This window comes from Oryctolagus cuniculus, chromosome 2 (genome assembly GCF_051225735.1).
Source record: "Oryctolagus cuniculus isolate XC-2025 breed Fujian yellow rabbit chromosome 2, ASM5122573v1, whole genome shotgun sequence".
NCBI classification, from domain to species: domain Eukaryota; kingdom Metazoa; phylum Chordata; class Mammalia; order Lagomorpha; family Leporidae; genus Oryctolagus; species Oryctolagus cuniculus.
This window is the reverse complement of record NC_142868.1, coordinates 82,196,615-82,215,698: the sequence shown is the minus strand read 5'-3', so window position 1 is coordinate 82,215,698 and position 19,084 is coordinate 82,196,615. Positions and strand designations below refer to the sequence as shown.

The 19,084-nt window shown below is 44.9% G+C and overlaps 1 protein-coding gene across 1 annotated transcript; it reads left to right on the top strand.

Moving 5' to 3' along the window:
- The first annotated feature begins 670 nt into the window (after nt 1-670).
- Nucleotides 671-17,404, top strand: SARAF (store-operated calcium entry associated regulatory factor). The gene is made up of 6 exons (XM_017339118.4): nt 671-875; nt 7,862-8,040; nt 10,947-11,361; nt 13,227-13,365; nt 14,537-14,691; nt 16,641-17,404. The coding sequence occupies exons 1-6, from the start codon at nt 791-793 to the stop codon at nt 16,664-16,666; spliced, it is 999 nt and encodes a 332-aa protein (XP_017194607.3). The 5' UTR covers nt 671-790; the 3' UTR covers nt 16,667-17,404.
- Nucleotides 17,405-19,084: the final 1,680 nt, after the last annotated feature.

Genomic DNA, 19,084 nt, shown 5'->3' with positions numbered 1-19,084 from the left:
ATATTTGCCCTATCCTATGTTAACGTGAGCACTGGGACTGTGTATGTGTTCTCCAGCCTCAGACCCCTGAGACATTCCGTACACAACTGCTGAATGAGTGGAAGACAGAAACCCAGGCCTGTGACCTGAGAGCCGAAAGAGGGTTCGCGAGCTGGTTCTCTGTCCACGCAATAGAGTATTTTTTCCTGACATTTTGAATATTCGTACGGCTTCCACGTGTGAGGAAAAACCTAAGGATTCTGAGTCCCGAAACCAGACGATGCATTTCCACACTACCTCTCTCTGGATTTAGCAAACAGTAACAGAGCGCCAATAAGGTGCTGGGCGCTGAGCACAAAAGGCTTAATAATGCACAGTGACTTCCCTTGGAAAGGTTCCTGAAGTTTTGGGAACACCTTCAACCTCTCAAAGAGCAGTACCTCCCACCTGAACCTTCCAGGGTAGCCCCGCCCCGGCCCCGCCCCCAGCACTTCGCCCCGCCCCAACACGGTGTCACGCCCCCTGCCCCTCCTCCAACTCTGCACCCCGCCCCAGCCCCGTCCCCAGCTCAGGGCCCCGCCCCCGGCCCAGGGGCGTGGCCGGCAGCAACCATTCAGGGCCCCCCACGAGGCTCAGCGGCAGTGACGTCAGAGTGGCGCACGCACCTGCGCCGCGGCTACGGCTCTGCGGAGAGACAGTCCCGTCCCGCCGCCGCAGGTCGTGGCGTCGCTGCGCGGCGGCGCCGGACTTCCGTAGCCCGGGTGCGGGCCGGCGAGCGCCGGGCAGCCGCGAGCCGTCTTCGCCGAGCGCCATGGCCGCGGCCTGGCGCCGTGCGCTCCTTGGCCTGCTTTCGCTCCTGCAGATGGCGGGCCTGGCGCAGTGCTGGAACGACCCCGGTGAGTGGTGTCGGGGCCCTGAGGCACCCCCGGCCGCGTGTGCTGGTCGCTCGTGTCTGTGCTCTGGGCTGTTCCTCTGTGTCCAGCCCAGCCCGTCCCGGCCCTGCGAGCCCAGAGCGGACGGCGCGGGACGCCGTTGTCTGGGACGCCCGCGCTTTGCCCCCGCCTTTCGCGGGGTGCGCTGCGTGTCTGTCTGTGTCCTGCTGGCCGATGTCCCCCGGCCGCCTGTTGCCGGCCTCGCCGTTGCCACGCCGCGGGCAGCCTCGGGGTCGCTCGGTGACAGTGCTGTGTCGGCGGGCCGAGCTCCCGCTGCTCTCGCTGGCCTTTGCCCGGAAACTCAGGGCCTCGTGCCGGCGTCCCCGCTTGCGTTTCGGGGTTCGCAATTTAATAAGAAGTATTGTCATCATTTTCTGTGATGGTAAATGATTTCTGAGCAACAGGCTCTTTGATATCAGTGCGAGGGGACTTCAAGCGGAATTATAAGATATGCTTTTTTTGGTATGAAAATACTTTTGAAGCCTTGCTACTTTTTTTTCACAATGTGCATTTTTCATGACATTTTGGAGCCCTTGAAACAACATGGATTTCAACCTTTTTTACACCAAAATAAACTTTTAATTCCATTTTCCACAGAGTGAAGTATTCTTGAAGGGTATTGAAGTGTAAACAATGACTTTTACAATGAAAACATTATTTTTGGTTTGAGGAATGGAAAACACACCACTATTGCAATTATGATTAGAAATGCCTACCTAGTTTATTCCTGTCAGATCCTGTTTTATTCCTGTTGGTTGAAATGAGAAAGGTGCTGCTTGCAAACACTTTGAGTAGCCCATTTGATGTGGACGTTTTATTATCAGATAAAAGGCCAAGTTGAGATTAAACGTGCATTTTCTCTCTCTTTTTAAAGATTTGTTTATTTTGAAAGAGTAAAAGAGAGGGAGAGACAGAAAGAGGGATCTTCCATCTGCTGGTTCACTCCCCAGATGGCCACAACAACCAACACTGGGCGGGGCTGAAGCCAGAAGGCAGGAGCTTGTCTGTGTCTCCTGCTTGGTTCAGGAGTCTGAGCACTTGGGCCGTCTTCCACTGCTTTTCCCAGGCCGTAGCAGAGAGCTTGGTCAAAAGTGGAGCAACTGGAACGGGAACTGGCGCCCATATGGGGTGCTGGTGTTGCAGGCGGTGGCTTTACCCACTGTACCACAGTGCTGGCCCCTAAATGTGCAGTTTCTTTATGTATTCCTAGACGCTTTTATAGATGGTGACTTGAACAGAATTACATTTAAAACCTGGAATGAAACATTAATTTGTTGGACCTGCAATCAATTCTGAAACACAAAAAGAAGTTTACTGGTAAAGGGGTTAGGAGAATTTTATATATATATATATATATATATGATGAAATTCAAATTAATGGTGAATCACTCCCTGATGGCTTAGTCCACTAATGATGTGAAATTATTATTTTGGAACAAAAAGCCCCAAAATGTTTTGTAGAGTAAACTTGATTTTTATAAATTCTGCTTCACCCTAAGTTTCCTTTGATTAACTGTTTTATGAAGACTTTATGGGGATAGCTTTTACCAGGTTCTTCAGTAGGCTAGCACTTGCTTCCTGATTTATCTGTTGTTTGACTTTGGATGTCCTGCTTTGTTTTTAGCTAAAGCGGTGAAGAATTTCCACAAATCAGTATTAATGTAATCATTCTTCTGGGTTTTGGGAATAGCAGTGAACAACAGAGTGTCTCGTCCCCAGGGAGTTTATATCCATGGAGCTGAAATAGGCAGTAAACACACACACATTTAACTAGCACACATCCTGTGAAAAGTGGCGTCTGTGATTTAAACAGGTAGGGAGACAGAGTGTCCAGGGGGCTTAAAAATATACATATATGTTGGTCAGGGAAGAAGTCGCTATTAAGATGCCTTTGAGTCAGAAACCAGAAGGGCGAGGAGGAGTAAATGCCCTGATCAGACGTGTGTTTCCAAAGGCTCGCTGGGGCTGCTGACTGGAACACAGACTGCGGGGAAGCAGGGAGACCAGCGGAGAGGGGCTCAGGCAGCAGGTGTGGGGCGTGGCAACCGCCTGGACCAGGCGGGAGCTTGCAGGTAGAAAGAGTGGCAGATGCACTTCTCACCTGTTTTGAAGGTGAAGCCGACATGACGGTCCAGGCACAAGGAGAGAGATGACAAGGAAGACTCTCAAGGTTTTTGTCTTGAGAAATGTGGAGTTACCATTTCCTGAGATTTGGAAGAATGGGGGAGAGGGATCTAATTTGAGAGAGTTTGGTTTTGTTTTTCTAAATATTGGGACTTGAAGGTGGTTTTTGTGAGGCTGGACTTCAGGGAAGTCTTGAGTGTCCCCTGATGGACCCAGTGGAGTGTGGGCATTTGTGTTTCTTCTTAGACCTGAGGAGCTAAAGGGAAAAAGATGTAGGGTTATGATAGTGGTACTACGGTCAGAGTTACACAGAGAGAAGGGGAGGCAGAAAGAGAGAGAGAGATCTTCCATCCACTGGTTCACTCCCCAGTTGGCCACAATGACTGGAGCTGTGCCAATCTGAAGCCAGGAGCCAGGAACTTCCTCCAGGTCTCCCACGTGGGTGCAGTGGTCCAAGGACTTGGGCCATCTTCTACTGCTTTCCCAGGCCACAGCAGAGAGCTGGATCGGAAGTGGAGCAGCCGGGACTAGAACCGGCGCCCAAATGGGCTGCCAGCACTGCAGGCAATGGCTTTACCCGCTATACCACAGCACCAGCCTCCCAGAATCAAACTCTTAAAACATTCACAGTAATAACAATTATTTGAAAGGCAGAGTTACAGAAAGGCAGAGGGAGAGACAGAGAGAGAGAGAGAAGTTCTCCATCTGCTGGTTCACTCCCCAGATGGCCGCGCTGATCCAAAGCCAGGAGCTGGGAGCCAGGAGCTTCTTCCAGGTCTCCCACATGGGTGCAGGGACCCAAGGACTTGGGCCATCTTCTACTGCTTTCCCAGGCCATAGCAGAGAGCTGGATAGGAAGAGGAGCAGCTGGGACTAGAACCAGTGCCCATATAGGATGCTGGCACTGCAGGTGGTGGCTTTACTTGCTACACCACAGTGCCACCCCCCCCCCCCTAACTTTTTAATATCACCCAATTACCCATACTGTGTTCATATAGCACAGGTGTTCCTAAAATGTCCTGTATAACTAGTTCATATCGAACTTGGTGCAGGATCATGCATTACATCTGGATCTGTTGTTTTAAAAGTCTAGGATAATCCCTTTTTTCATGTTACTGATTTGCTAAAGATTGGGCCAGTTGTCCTTGAGAATGTCTTACTTTCTGGATTTTGTTTTCTCAGGCTGGTTTTTTTTTTTTTCCCTCTTTTTTTCCGCTTGTATTTTTAGTAAACCGGAATAATTGCCAGGGCTGGGCCAGACTGGAGCCAAGCTGAATCCCGGCGCCGGGAACTCTAGCTGGGTTTCCTGTGTGGGTGGCGGGAACCCAATTACTTGAGCCATCACTGCTGTGTTGGGGTCTGTGTTAGCAAAGTGGAGTAGCAGTCGACACCAGGAGATAAACCCAGGTACTCCAGTATGGGATATGAACGTCTTAACTGCTGGACTAAACTCCTGGCTGCTTCATGTCACTGGAGAGTTAATTATGTTTTGATATGTGTAGTCAAAATTTCCTCTTTGCTGTTGTTTTTTTCAAACAGTCTATTAAGTTTTAAAATCACTTTGTTGGAATTCAAAGAAATATTCTGTTGCATTTTGCTAGGGATTGTACTGATTTTATGGATTAACGTGGAGAGAATACACCATTTACAATGTGATGTTTCCACTCCGTGTGTCATACAATTTTCCATTCATTCTTTTCACATTTTATGTCTAAAGCTTATAGTTTTTATGTAGTTCTTTTTTGGGCCTGGTGTCCTGCAGCATTGACATCCCCCATCCATGCCAGTTTGAGATTCGGCTGCTCTGCTTTTGAGCCAGCTCCCTGCTGATGCTCCCGGGAAAGCTGCAGAGATGGTCCAGGTACTTGAGCCTCTACCACTCAGGTGGGAGACCAGCTGGATGGCCAGGCTCACGTCCTGCTGTTGTGGCCTGTGATGGCTTTTGAATGAACAGTTCTTCACTCTTCTCTTGTTTCTCATATGTGTGGTGAAGATAAAAGTCATGAGTCTTTGAAAACCTCACTGTTCTCCTGGAGGGGCAAAGCAAGCCTCTGGCTTCTCGGTTCCTCAGATTTAAGAGCCCTTTCTAGAAGTCATTAGAGGACTCAGCTTACCAAAAAAGCTTACGTAAATTCCACTCAAATCTGTAGGCCACATTTTGTGATAAAAATGCAATAGAACTAGAAAATAGCAACATAAAAATCATGTATTAAAGAGGCTTCAACAAATTTAATTGGGAACTAAGAAGCATGGCCTCTGCATTTTGGGACATGGGGCTCACCGTGATCAGAGCATCCAGCCAGTGCTCTAGGGGTCAGGTTCTAAGCACTCGGCAGACATGTGGCCAGAGGGGCGTAGGCTGCTCTCTGTCCGTCCTTCTAGGCATACCGTGGTCTCCCTGGTGCACTAGGGTAGAGTAAAGCCAGATGCTGCCGTGGGCTGACCAGTGTGGCCCCAGCTGGTTTCAGGACCTGGAGGGAAGGGGAGGAACTTCGTCAGGTCAAGGTCAAGACGTGCTGAGTGCTGGTGCAAACCAGAGCCAGGTTCACCTGGACGTTGTGTCCACAGGAACAGAGGCAACTTATGGTATAGTGGCAGCAGGAGTGGGGATCCTGGTGCTGGCACCCCTTCTTACGCTCTCCCAGTGTGGGAGTGTGGGGCCCATCCTCCGGCTGCCACGGAGCTGTCATCCACGTGCCCTCAGTCGTCATTCTGACCTCTGTGCACCACTCCTGTGTGTACACACACTTCTGTCCTTTGATTTTTTTCACGCCCTCCCTCCCAACCCGCCCCGCCATGTTTGTCTTCAGTGTCTTACTGAGAATGAACAGTTCAGTAAGGTTAAGTATTTTGGACACTTTCTGATGCCTGGGAATGTAGTTGTTCTTGAGTGACAACCTAGCATTCTGTACCCTGCCACGCTTTTTCCTGTAGACGTTTTGAGGGCATTTCTCCGTTTTTCTTTTGCGAGCTTGTTGAGATCATATCCGCCACTTCTCTAATTCTTTTTCTTTTGTGATTTTTGTGTGCAACCTCTTTATTATTCTCTTTTTCTTCTGGCAGTTTGTAGGAAGCTTTTATTTTTGTCTTCACTGTTCTGAAACCTACCCTTTGTCTGCCGTCGCACGGTCTGGTTTCAGGCTTGGGTATTCACTGGGTCATTTCAGTGAGAAAACCCAGGCCTTCCGGGTGGGAGCTTTCCCACATTCTTAGAATGGCCCAAGCAGCTTCATCCAAGAGTGATAAACGGGAAAGCCTGCTTTGGTCCCCAGTATCACATAATGTCATTCATTGTTCTGAGTTCTTAAACTCCTTAGCCAATGAGTTTTAATTTCAGAAATAGTTTATAAATATTTTTATTTTTTCAGTTGTGAACAGTGTTAAACATTAAATCACATGGAAGTGTACAGTGAATGCCCGCATGCTTAGCACTCAGTTCTATTGAAGTTTACATTTTACCATGTTTACTGCAAACACGTGGCCCCATGAAACAGTAGATTTCCCTTTCTGTCTTCCTGGAGTTACTGTCTGAGTTATATGTGCAATCATTCCTGTGTATGATTTCATGCTACTGTCATATACATATATTCACATTAACAATATGTAGTACTGTTTTGCTTTGCTTTTTTCAAAGTGTATGTGAAGCTGTCATTAAACATATTCTACAACCTGTATTTTGCTTAAAAATTTTTTTTTTTTGGACAGGCAGAGTTAGAGACAGAGAGAAAGGTCTTCCTTTTTCCGTTGGTTCACCCCCAAAGTGGCCGCTACGGCTGGTGCGCTGCGCCGATCTGAAGCCAGGAGCAGGTGCTTCCTCCTGGTCTCCCATGCGGGTGCAGGGCCCAAGCACTTGGGCCATCCTCCACTGCCTTCCTGGGCCACAGCAGAGAGCTGGACTGGAAGAGGAGCAATCAGGACAGAATCCGGCGCCCCAACTGGGACTAGAACCCGGGGTACCGGCGTTGCAGGCAGAGGATTAGCCTAGTGAGCCGCGGCGCTGGCCTGCTTAAAATGTTTTACAATTTATCTAGTTTGTTTCCTGAGTTCTATTTGACTCATGTTTTTTAGAGTCACTAATGAAATTAAAAAAAAATTTTTTAGTTATTTATTTGAAAGAGTTACAGAGGGAGAGAAAGATTGATTGCTCTTCCATCTGCTGGTTCACTTCCCAGGTGGCCCAGTGGTCAGGGCTGTGCCATGCTGAAGCCAGGGGTTTTTTGGGTTTCCCACATGGGTGGCAGGGGCTCAGACTCTTGGGCCACCCTCCGTTGCTTTTCCCAAGCCATTAGCAGGGAGCTGGATTGGAAGTGGAGCAGCCGGGACATGAACCAGTGCCCTTATGGGATGCTGGTGTTGCGGGCAGTGGCTTTACCTGCTGTGCCACAGCGCTAGCCCCTAGTCGTCTCATTTTAACTGCTGTGGAATATTCCGCTGTAAGGGTAGATCAGGATTTTTTATTTATTCACCTGTTGATGGACATTGAAATCCTTCAGTGTACTTCAGGAATATGTATGTATTTTTCCATTTTAATTAATCATTACTGTTACACGATATCAACTTTTCAGGTTAACTGGTTTAGCAAAAATCACAAAGAACTTGTGCTGTAGAAACATTCAGCTTGAAATGCAGAGAGATCTTAGAGGCCTGACCATCTAAATTTTCTGCCAAGACCTCTGTGTTGTTGGGGTGGCTTTGAGAAGCTGAGTCCTCGGCTCCTGTCACCCTGCAAAGGCCCCATTTGGGACTGTTGCCTGGGGGAGAGTTTGGTTAAGATTGAGTGCCTTCTGTGTCTGACAGCCGCGGGCTCTGTGTTCCTCCTGTTTCAGACAGGGTGCTGCTGCGGGACGTGAAGGCGCTGACCCTGCACTACGACCGCTACACCACCTCCCGCCGGCTGGAGCCCATCCCCCAGCTGAAATGTGTCGGGGGCACAGCGGGCTGTGATGCATACACCCCCAAAGTCATACAATGTCAGAACAAAGGCTGGGATGGCTATGACGTGCAGGTAATACCCACTGCATTGGTGGCAGTCTAAATGGCGTTTTTACTCAATGAGCTGTTTATTGGGACAGTGTTCAGTATTTTTTGGAAGTACATATGAAAAAATATCAAGCCAGCCTAAAATATAGAAATAAGTCAGTCACTTTGCCTATAAAAAAAATCTTCCTGCATAAGGAGTGAGCTGGTTCTAAAGCATGGAAATAAATATTTATTGTTATTTGCATAACATGACTTTCTTCTAAGATGTTAGTAAACTGTCAACATTTATTTTGTGTACTTTAAGGGAGGGTTGGGGGATCTCTTTGCTTGTCATTTCCCTGTCATTCCTCAAAAAGTAGCAATCTGCTCTAAAGATACAAAGTTAAGATGATCAGGAATCACGGACTGTAAACAGTAGGGGTACCTTGTTCCTACTGAGCTGGGAACACTTGGTTTTAACACTGTTTTAGAACTGAGGGTGACTGCGGAGTGGAAGTGTGTCACTGGGCTTTACTGCCTTTGGAACAGTGGCATTGTGTACACAGGGCAGAGCACTGCCTTGAAGTTCTAAAACTGAATGAGCATTGAGGATGCAATAGATTTTATTACACACACTTGGTTTAAATCACTATTTAGGTACTTCTACTTGTATTTTGTATTCTGTCTGCTTTCAAGAAGGATTTTTTTTTTAAGATTTATTTATTTATTTGAAAGGCAGAGTTACAGAGAGCAGAGACAGAGAGAGGGGTCTTCCATTTTCTGGGTCACTCCCCAGATGGCCGCAACGGCCAGAGCTGTACCAATCCGAAGCTGGGAGCCAGGAGCCTCCTCTGGGTCTCCCATGCAGGTTTAGGGTCCCAAGGAGTTGGGCCATCTTCCAGTGATTTCCCAGGCCATAGCAGAGCTGGATTGCAAGTGGAACAGATGAGACTTGAACCGGCTCCCGTATGAGATGTGGGTGTTGTAGATGGGGGCTTTACCTGCTATGCCACAGCGCCGGCCCCTCAAGAAGGATCTAAGGTGATTGCTGTTTAAGCAAGAAACTTGCGTTTGATGATTTCTGCTTCCAATAGAATGATACTCTTGTTTGGTAAAGCCTTACTTACATGGTCTATGCAGTTCAGAGAGAGGGAGTTCATTTTTGTCGGGTAATACTTACAACATTTTCCTAGTATCACTAAGGGAAGTCATAGACTCTAAGGGCTAAAGCAGAAGTCTCACTCCCACTTTAAATTGCTTTAGTCTTGTTGGAAATACAGCGACAACAGCACACTAATAGTGATGTTGTCGATTAAGCATGTATTAAATGTATAGGATTCAAAATGGATAATGTGGAATTAAACTTTCTCCTACTCAGATTACATGTAGATCCCAATAAAGTGCTGTAAGGCGCTGGGAGGACTTAGAGGAGGAGGTGTTTGTGCTGGGCTAGGAGGTAATGATCAGATTTTTAGAGCTGGAGAGAGAGAGAAGGGAACAGTGTAAGCACAGAAGTGTAGAGCGTTTTATACACGGACTTAACCATTAGTAACAGGAGGGAGCCTCTTCCAGTCCCGAGAGTTTTCAGTTGAGATGCGGTCCTTAGGGAGTGGGCGCGCCCTGGTGGTAGAGACGCCTGCATCCTTGCATCAGGGTTTGATTGCCTGCTCCTGCTCCAGGCTCCAGCTGCCTGCCACTTGCAGACCCTGGCGGGCAGCACTGATAACTCCAGTATTTGGGTTCCTGCCACCCACATGGGAGACCTGGATTACATTCTGGCTCCTAGCTGTGGCCCCAGCCTAGCTGTGTCATTGAGGACCTTTGGGTTGTAAACCAGCAGATGTGAGAATTCTGTCTCTGTTTCTGCCTTTTAAATAAAATAGTAATAATAATAAATATACTTAGAAGTCACTTTCAATATATATTATTAAGGAATTGGCAGTCAATGTGAAATACTGATATATATATATATATATATATGTAGCTTGTTTTATTTTCCTGAATCAATAAATTTGTCTTCCTTCAAATAAATGTATTTAAGAAAATAGTATAGTAAAAGATGACAATAACAACAGAAATTAAAAAATTGCATATTAATCACATGAAAAACTTTTGGGTTTCAAAGGACATCCATCGAGAAAGTGAAGGCAACCCATAGAATAGGAGGGACTTGTATCTAGAATATATAAAGTATTATAACTCAGTAAGCAGAAATCAAATTAAAAATGGAGAAAGTACCTGAATAGACATTTCTCCAAAAGAGGTATACATATGGCAAATAAATACATGGGAAAATGTTCATCATCATTAACCATCATAGAAATGCAGATCAAGGGGGCAGCGCTGTGGTGTAGCTGGTAAAGCTGCTGCCTGTAATGCTGACATCTCATATTGGTGCTGGTTCAAGTCCTGGCTGTTCCGCTTCCAATCCAACTCTCTGCTATGACCAAGTGCTTGGGCCTCTGCATCCGTATGGGAGACCCAGAAGAAGCCCCTGGTTCCTGGCTTCAGATCAGCCGAGTTTCAGCCATTGTGACCATTTGGGGAGTGAACCAGCGGATGGAAGATTTCTTTCTCTCTGCCTCTGCCTCTCTGTAACTCTGCTTTTCAAATAAAATAAATCTTAAAAAAAAAAAGCATCTTGAACCACAGTGACAAAATGTTGACATTTTGCACATTTGCTTATGGATTACCTCGTATGTGCAGAAGACTATCTAGCTTGAATGTTTAATGGGAACACAGCACACACTGTGTAGCCACTACCCAGCTTAAGTGTCATTGTTATCTTTGACGCTTGTTTGCCCTTCACCGATACAGAAATATGCATCATTGGGAAGTTGGTGATTCCCTTGTTTCAATATGCAGTTTTATGAGTGGCATATAGCTCAAATAATATATATTAAATGAAAAAAGTCTTTGGTTCTAATAACTTAGTTCTGGTTTTCTTCACAGTGGGAATGCAAGACTGATTTAGATGTTGCGTACAAATTTGGAAAAACTGTGGTGAGCTGTGAAGGCTATGAGTCCTCTGAAGACCAGTACGTCCTGAGAGGCTCCTGTGGCTTGGAGTACAACTTGGATTATACAGAACTCGGCCTGAAGAAGCTGAGAGAATCTGGCAGACACCAAGGCTTTTCTTTCTCTGATTATTATTACAAGCTGTACTCTGCAGACTCCTGCGGCCTCGGTGGATTGGTAACCATTGTGGTGCTGCTTACGATTGCCTTTGTCGTCTATAAGTTGTTCCTTAGTGATGGGCAGTATCCGCCTCCACCTTACTCTGAGTACCCGCCATATTCCAGCCAATACCAGAGATTCACCAGCTCTGCAGGAGCGCCTCCCCCTGGCTTTAAGTCTGAGTTCACAGGTGGGTTTCCCTGCTTGAGGGCCGTGTACAGGGTGAAAGCGAGGGGTGCGTCCTGTGCTCATTTTTTTTTTTTTTTTACAAAAAGGAGATGGTTGTGTTGGGAAACCAGAGTAGATTTGTTTTGTTAGGCTTTACTTTCTACTTCTTTTTACCTCTTTTGTTCTGCTTTTCTAAAAGTCATTGAGTATTGTTAGCATTTTGAGGCTGTTTGATTAAATTGCAAATTAATCTGGAAACTTGATGAGATACGGTGGTAAGCATTTATTTTGAGCTCTGTCTCATGTTACACACAAACGTTAATTCATTAGGTAGTATAGATCGCCACATAAAAGATGAACAAGCAGAGCTGCTCTGTCATGACCTGAGGCTGGGCAGAGATTCCTTAAACAGAACACGGAAATACTAACCACAGGAGAAAGGATAAGTTAGACTGTATTTACATTAAGAACATCTGTCTATCACAAGACATTACTAAGAGGGTGGTAAGGCAAGACACAAACCGAAAATGTTTGCAAAGTGTATTTTTAATAAGAGGTGTGTATCAAGAATCTGTTCACACAAAGAATTCTCACAAATCTCAGAAAAGACAACCCCCTTTTAAAAATGAGCAGAGGACTCAAACAGCCATTTTATAGAAAAGGAAGCTCTCCAGTTGGCCAATAAAAATAAGAAAAGATGCTCCATATCATCAGTGTTCAGGAAAGTGCAGAGTAAAACCACGTGAAATTATTTTTAACCAACAGGAAAACACTTAATGGCTAGCATTCAAAAGAGAGCTCTGGGTTTTAGCAAAGACATGGAGAGATAAGAATTTTCATGCTTGGCTGGGAGGAGTTAAAATGTCGAAACACTTTGGATAACTGTTACACCTACTGAAACTAAGCACGTGCTTTCCCCACGATGAGCAGGTCCATTCCGAGATGTGTACCAAAGAGAAGTGAGTGAATACGTGCAGAGACCTGTGCAGGGATGTTCCTAGCAGCTTTATTCATAATGGCTAAGACCTGGAAATAGAATATCCGTAAACATTAGAATGAGATAGGTTGTGAGTTTTTCATCCAATGGATACTTACACATAAATTGGAGAAAAAAACCAACCCAAATTATTACATGAAATAGTAGTAGGGTTGACTGTCAGAGACATAATGATGTGGTGGACAAAAGAGTCCATATTGTGTGATTTTGCTTGTAAGAAGCTGAAGAGTGGGTGAAACTGCAGTGTGGGGGATGCAGTCAGTGGCGCCAGCTTCTCACGTAGGCGCCCTCTCTTGTGACTTGTCACGAGGGAGCCTTCCACGGGGGTAGGGAAAGGTTATTGCTGGTCAGTGGTGCTTGGTTACCCAGATGGGCGTGTATGTGTGAGCTTATTGTCCCATACATGTGCGATTTGCACAGTTCCCTACGTGTATCTTTTACATCTATTTAGAAGAAAACTTCCTCTGAGCAAAAGGTCTCCTTAAGATCTGTCTTCCCAGCGGTCTGCCTCCATCTGGATTTCTCCCTGAGACTCTGATTCAGCTCTGACTGGAGCTCTTGGGGGCTTTCCCGATGCAGAAAGGAACTTAACTCTGGAAAGTGGGACCGTCTTAGTGGCTGATCTTGATCAGGGTAGATGTAATCTTACAGGAACACACCGCCACCCCTACCCCCAGGCCCCAAACATGCCCGTCCTTCTCCATGTCTATGGGAAGTGTGCTCCATAGTTATAAACCAGCATGTTACAAATATGTTTGTAAATATAACTTGTTCATAAGTTAACCCATAATGTAGAATAGACACTATAATTGAAATGTCTTGTTACTTTTGCTTTCACTGGCTATACTGTGTTTAAGTGAGGATGTGTAAGAAGTCGTTTTTATCTTTAGGACCACAGAATCCTGGCCACGGTGCAGCTTCCGGTTTTGGCAGTGCTTTCACAGGACAAGGATCTGAAAATTCAGGACCAGGGTTCTGGACTGGCCTGGGAACTGGAGGAATCTTAGGATACTTGTTTGGCAGCAATAGGTAGGCTTTGCGTTGATCTCATTTGCCCTTTAATTTAGCATTTCTTTGGAGGTTTCTTTGTTTTGCTTACTTGTTGACTACATTTCATTTTATTAAGGAAAATAAGATATGACATTAAATCAGATCAGTGGTGGTGGGAAGTGCTGTATGTGCTTTGGTCAGTACTGTGTGTATTTTTTTTTTTAAAGATTTATTTATTTATTTGAAAGAGTTACACAGAGAGAAGAGAGGCAAAGAGAGAGAGAGAGAGGTCCTCCATCCGCTGGTTCACTCCCCAATTGGCCGCAACGGCCGGAGCTGAGCTGATCTGAAGCCAGGAGCCAGGAGCTTCCTCTGGGTGCAGGGGCCCAAGGACTTGGGCCATCTTCTGCTGCTTTCCCAGGCCATAGCAGAGAGCTGGATTGGAAGAGGAGCAGCTAGGTCTCAAACCGGAGTCTATATGGGATGCTGGCACTGCAGGCAGTGGCTTTACCTGCTATGGCCCAGTGCTGGCCCCTCTTTTTCTTTGTGTTCCATCCTATGACATCCTTATAGGTATTATGAGATGGAAGAAAGTTTTCACTTGAGATCCAAGAACTTGAGAGAAAGCAGTGATGAGTTCTGAGCCTGGTGATTAAGATGCATTCTGTGTCAAGTACCTGAGTCGCAGTCTGGCTCTGGCCCCTGCTTCCTGCTGATGCAGGCTGTGGGAGGCGGTGATGATGGCTCAGATAATTGGGTTTCTGCCACCCTGTGAGAGACCTGGATTGAGTTCCTGGTTATTTTTTCAGGCATTTAGGGAATGAATCAATGGATGGGACTCTCTCCCTCTCATTCTCTCAAAAATTATTAAAAAAGAAACTAAGAAGGCAGCATTTAGGGACTGATGAGTCTGGTTTGATAGAACCATAGAATTGAGGCCGGTAAAGAGTTGGGGTCATGGTTTGGAATGTCCTGAGTGTTAGTTTATGTTTCATTTGAGTGTGCATGAAGACCCCCTGGCATGTTCTTTCTCCACAGCAATGACTCTAACTATAGCAGAAATACAAATAGTGTTTCATGTTACCTCGGGTACACTGGAGCATCCAGGAAAGAATTCTTTATAAAGATGTTCCAGTGGTTTAGAAGTAGGAAGGTCTTGAAAAATAATGGTTGCAAGAGCACTGCCTGACTCACCTTTGTGTCTCTAAAGAGCAGCACCGCCCTTCTCAGACTCGTGGTACTACCCCTCCTACCCTCCGCCACACTCCGGCTCGTGGAATAGTCGGCCTTACTCGCCGCTTCGTGGAGGCCCCGGTAGCTACTCAGCGTGTTCAGACTCAGAAACGAAAACCAGAACAGCCTCAGGTAAGAGCAGAGATAGCAAAAGGTATTTTATGTAGCATCATGTGCAGAAATAATTTGAGAGCTTCGCAAGTTGATGAACTGTGAATTTAGCAATCATGGTTTTGTTTGGTATACTCACCAGAAGTACTGATAGTACACTTAACTGGGATTAAAATGTCCAGATTCATTGTTTCTTACACTTGTAAACATTTTAGGGATTTGATTTAGGGCTCCATGCTGCCACTAACCAAGGTTTTAACTTGAGCCTTTCCATATGTGTGTAGCTCTGTGATCACTAGAGATCCTTTAAACTCTAAACCAGAACTTTTAATAAAGCCTTGCATTCCTAAAATTCAGTAAATGTCAGAAACCGTAATGAGCCATACTTTGTGAAAAACATGATGATGTTTACTGCCAGGCTAAGAGGACATTGTATAAAAAGTAAAGATAAAATGTAAATTAAAAAAATAGCTGTTTGAACTTAAACAGCTTTCACTCCCAGCAGCAAATGAGGGGTAGTGGGTAATGAGTAGATTGCTTTGAATTTGATTAGTTTTTTTCACAAGGAGGAAATTACTATTAATTATTGAAATTGATGGGAAAATATGTTTTAAAAAATGTAAGTGAAATTCTGATGTTAATTTGAATATAAATTGATTTGAAAAACTGATATCACCTATTAAAATTGATTCTGCGCTTTCCTGGGGTGCAGGATGTTTTATTCTCAGATAAGGTCATCTCCTGGTATCCATGGGGGATTGGTTCCAAGACCTGCTACAAATACCAAACTCTGTGGATGCTTGAGTCTCTTAAATAAAACGGTGTAGTGTTTGCATGTCACCATGCACATCCTCCTAAACCCTTAAAATCATTTCTGGATTACCTAGAATACCTAATCCAGTGTAAATACTGTGTAAGTAGTTGTTACACTGTACTGTTTAAGGTATGATGACAAGGAAGAGTTTGTATATGTTGATTACAGATGCAGTTTTTTCTTACCTGAAATATTTTAAACCTCTGGTTGATTGAATACACAGATGCAGAACCCATGGGGGGTCAGCTGCATGTAGCAGCAGAAATTCATACACTTGTGCCCTGACAGATGGGCACAAGGCTGTTTATGGTATCCCTGTTCGAAACAGCCTCCCAACTGGAAGCAACCCATCCATCCGTCATGGATGAATGGATAGCCATGGATGAATAACTTGGTTCACAGTGGAATATTGCCTAAAATGAAAATAAGCAGATGTATGCAGTATTGTAGGTGGTTTGCCAAATACAAGAAAGCCAGATACAAAAAGAATATATACAATCTGATCATAACATTTATATTATATAAAGATGCATGTTTCCAAACAAGCAAAACTAACCTGTGATGTTAGGATAGTTGCATTTGGGAAGAAAAAGGTGTGGTGATTGGGAGACTGTGGAAAAATATGGCTGGTTAGGAAATACCATGACAGAAGAGATCTCATGGTCTTGGAAATAAAACATGTACAAAATCATGACTAACAACTGGAAATATATGGGACTTTTAATGAAGAAAAGTCATTGGACATTGCCAAGCAACCTAAGAGAAAATGCAGGAAGAATCGAGTTTTCAAATGAGAAGACGAGTTATCCTATAGTCTGTTAGTGTGACGTGTGCGTGCCAGTATGTGTGGGGTCTAAATGACACTGATCCTTCAAAGTCCATACCCTCCATGGTGCTTGCATTTACTGTCTTTGGTTTCCTGACTGGAAGTTGCTCCCAGCAAGCTCGTGTGAATGGAGTAGGCTTGGTGACCGGGAAGGTGGTCATGGGTGGTGTTGCACTGTCCATGTAATCCTGTCCCCCCAGGAGCTCCTTCTCTCCTTGCCTCATCTCTCTTACTCATTTGCTGACAATAAACATGTAGTACTTTTGTAGTTTTATAAGGAATGCTAATGCATTCAGAAACACTAATATAAATCTACTCTCCTCATCCTAGGGTTTGGTGGTACCAGAAGACGATGAAATCGAAGTCAAGCATTGGATGTGAAATTTCTGATTTTCATTACTTTTGCTTTTAAAAAAGCGCCACCTGCTAACAACTGGGGAAGGGGAATATTCAAAAGTTCTGTGGTGTTTTGTCCTGTATAGCTTTTTGTATTCTATTATTTGAGGCTAAGAGCTGATATGTGGCAAAATACTTCTGGCATTGTAAGTGTAACATGCGGACGTGTATTATAGTTTTTGAAAGTGATGATTACTGTGAAATGCAGAAAATGTATTTCATTTCTAAAACCTGTGGTGCTGTAAAGCACTGAGAATGAAGGCGTTATACTAAGTAACTAAGTACAGACAGTTCTGATCTTGGTTTTAGTTGATGAGTCATTACCTCATAAAAACAATATTCTGTTTGATTTTATATTGTTTGGTGTTTGCTGTTTGTCAAACATTTAAACCAAGCTCGGGACTACTAATTACGCTAATTTGTTGGTTCTGATCATTTCGGTGGTGTGGGCTTCTCTTCTGGTGAGTGAGAATTCCCTTTGAGAGGAAAAGATAGAAAACAAGCATCTAGAAGGTAGTTGTGAATGATTGTGTGCTGACAAAAATGCTTGGAACCTCCATATTTCTCCAGTTCCTAAGAGGTAAAGCTCAGAGGCTTCAACAAAGGTCTTTTAATAGCAAAAGCATGCAGTTCTTTGTGGAATCAAATATTATTGTAACTGTTCCAATCGTATATTAAAGTGACAGAAAAAATCAAAACAAGGAGTTTTATTATTATTTCTACTAGCCTTGGCATAAATTAGGATTAAGTTCTGTCTCCGTAATAGTAATTTCACGCAGTAGTTTTAAACCTCAAGTATCATTTTATAAGCATTTGGTAAATCATTTGATAAGCATTTCCTAAAAAGTTACTTAAGAGTGGTGTGGAAATCTTCGCTAGAAAAATTGTTTTAAAAAACTGTACTATTGCAGATCATTGGGATATTAATATAACAAGTGAATCTGAAGAGCCGACTGGATTGCTGGCTTTCAGACGACCCTGGCGAGCCTTAGGAATGTTCTGGCAAGCTCCTTCAGAGGCTGCTGAGAGGGCTGGGAGTGTAGCTTACACCTGTGCCTCCCATGGTGTTCCCCTTTGCTCTGTGCTGTATCTGCACTTCCTTGCTGTTTACGGAACAGATTCTGAGATACACCCACCCCACACCTGAAACTTTCCAAGATTTACAGACAGCGTAACTGAATCTCATTAGGGACCACAAGGTAGGGCTTCTGCCAAGGGAGACTGGTTGCCTCAGTGGAGCTTGGTGTGGCCGGTTGGCAGGGCATTAAAAAGGAGAAAGAAGAAGTGGAAAGGGAATGGAAGACAAGTGTTGCAGTCTGAGTCACAGGAGATGTGGGGGAATGAGAAGGCCATGTCAAGATGGCCGCTGGCAACAGAAACTGCCTGGCAACAGGCTGTGATTGGATGGCTTCAGAAACTGCCTGGCAACAGGGTGTGATTGGTTAGGGCATAGACCGTCCCTTGACCAGATTGGCTGCCTTGGTTATATAAGCTGCTGTAGCAACTGAAATAAACGTGTCTGCAGGCTGCTCGCCTCTGGCCGGTTTTCACCCGACTCCCGTGGTGTGTGTGGTGACTCCGCGCCTCTTGCCCCCACCACGCTCCTCCTCTCAGAACAAATCTACCTCAACAAGGAGAGTTCCGTAGAAGCTTTCGATGACAGGAGGAAGTTTCTGAGATTTTAACCAGGTAAGGATATTTGCATGGTTTCCAGCAGGCTTTTCTCTGAAGCTCCTTGGTCTATTCCATTCTTGACCTGTATCCTCCAAGACTGGCTTACCTATTTCTTTCATAACACATTGTACTCATTTTTACTATTGCACTTAGTATGTTGGGCTATAATTATCTTTTAGGTGGAGGTCTTTCTCACTACTGTGAGCTCCCTAAGGGGAGTCTATACCCTGTTCCTGTCCCCTGCAGCCGTGGCATGGTCATGTGACTAAGTTCTGTCAGTCAGATGCTTCCTTTAGGTTTTTGGACAGAGTGACGCAAAGACCCTAAGAGATGATCAGGTTATGCTTAAGCAGGCCAAATTTACTGCCACGTGCTAACTGGACAGAGGTTCTTGATTCGATTTTTGAGGGGTTAGAAAGGAATCATTAACAGTTCAGTTGGACTCAATGACGGCCTGCACCCAAGTCAGAATGCCAGACCTGCCTTGGTTCACGACGGAGGAAGGGATTCAGAGGCTTAGACTGGAGCGTTCCTGTCTTCTCATATAGGACCTGTGCACCCACCCTGGGAGAGTCTGATGCTTCACCAGGACTGAAGGCAATTTGTGAAGGCGGCCCCACAAATTTGTTTGGTTTTCTTCGCTGGTCAGAATAGATGCAACAGTTAACGTGAGCTCAGGGTGTGGAGTCAAACGAGGTGGTTAT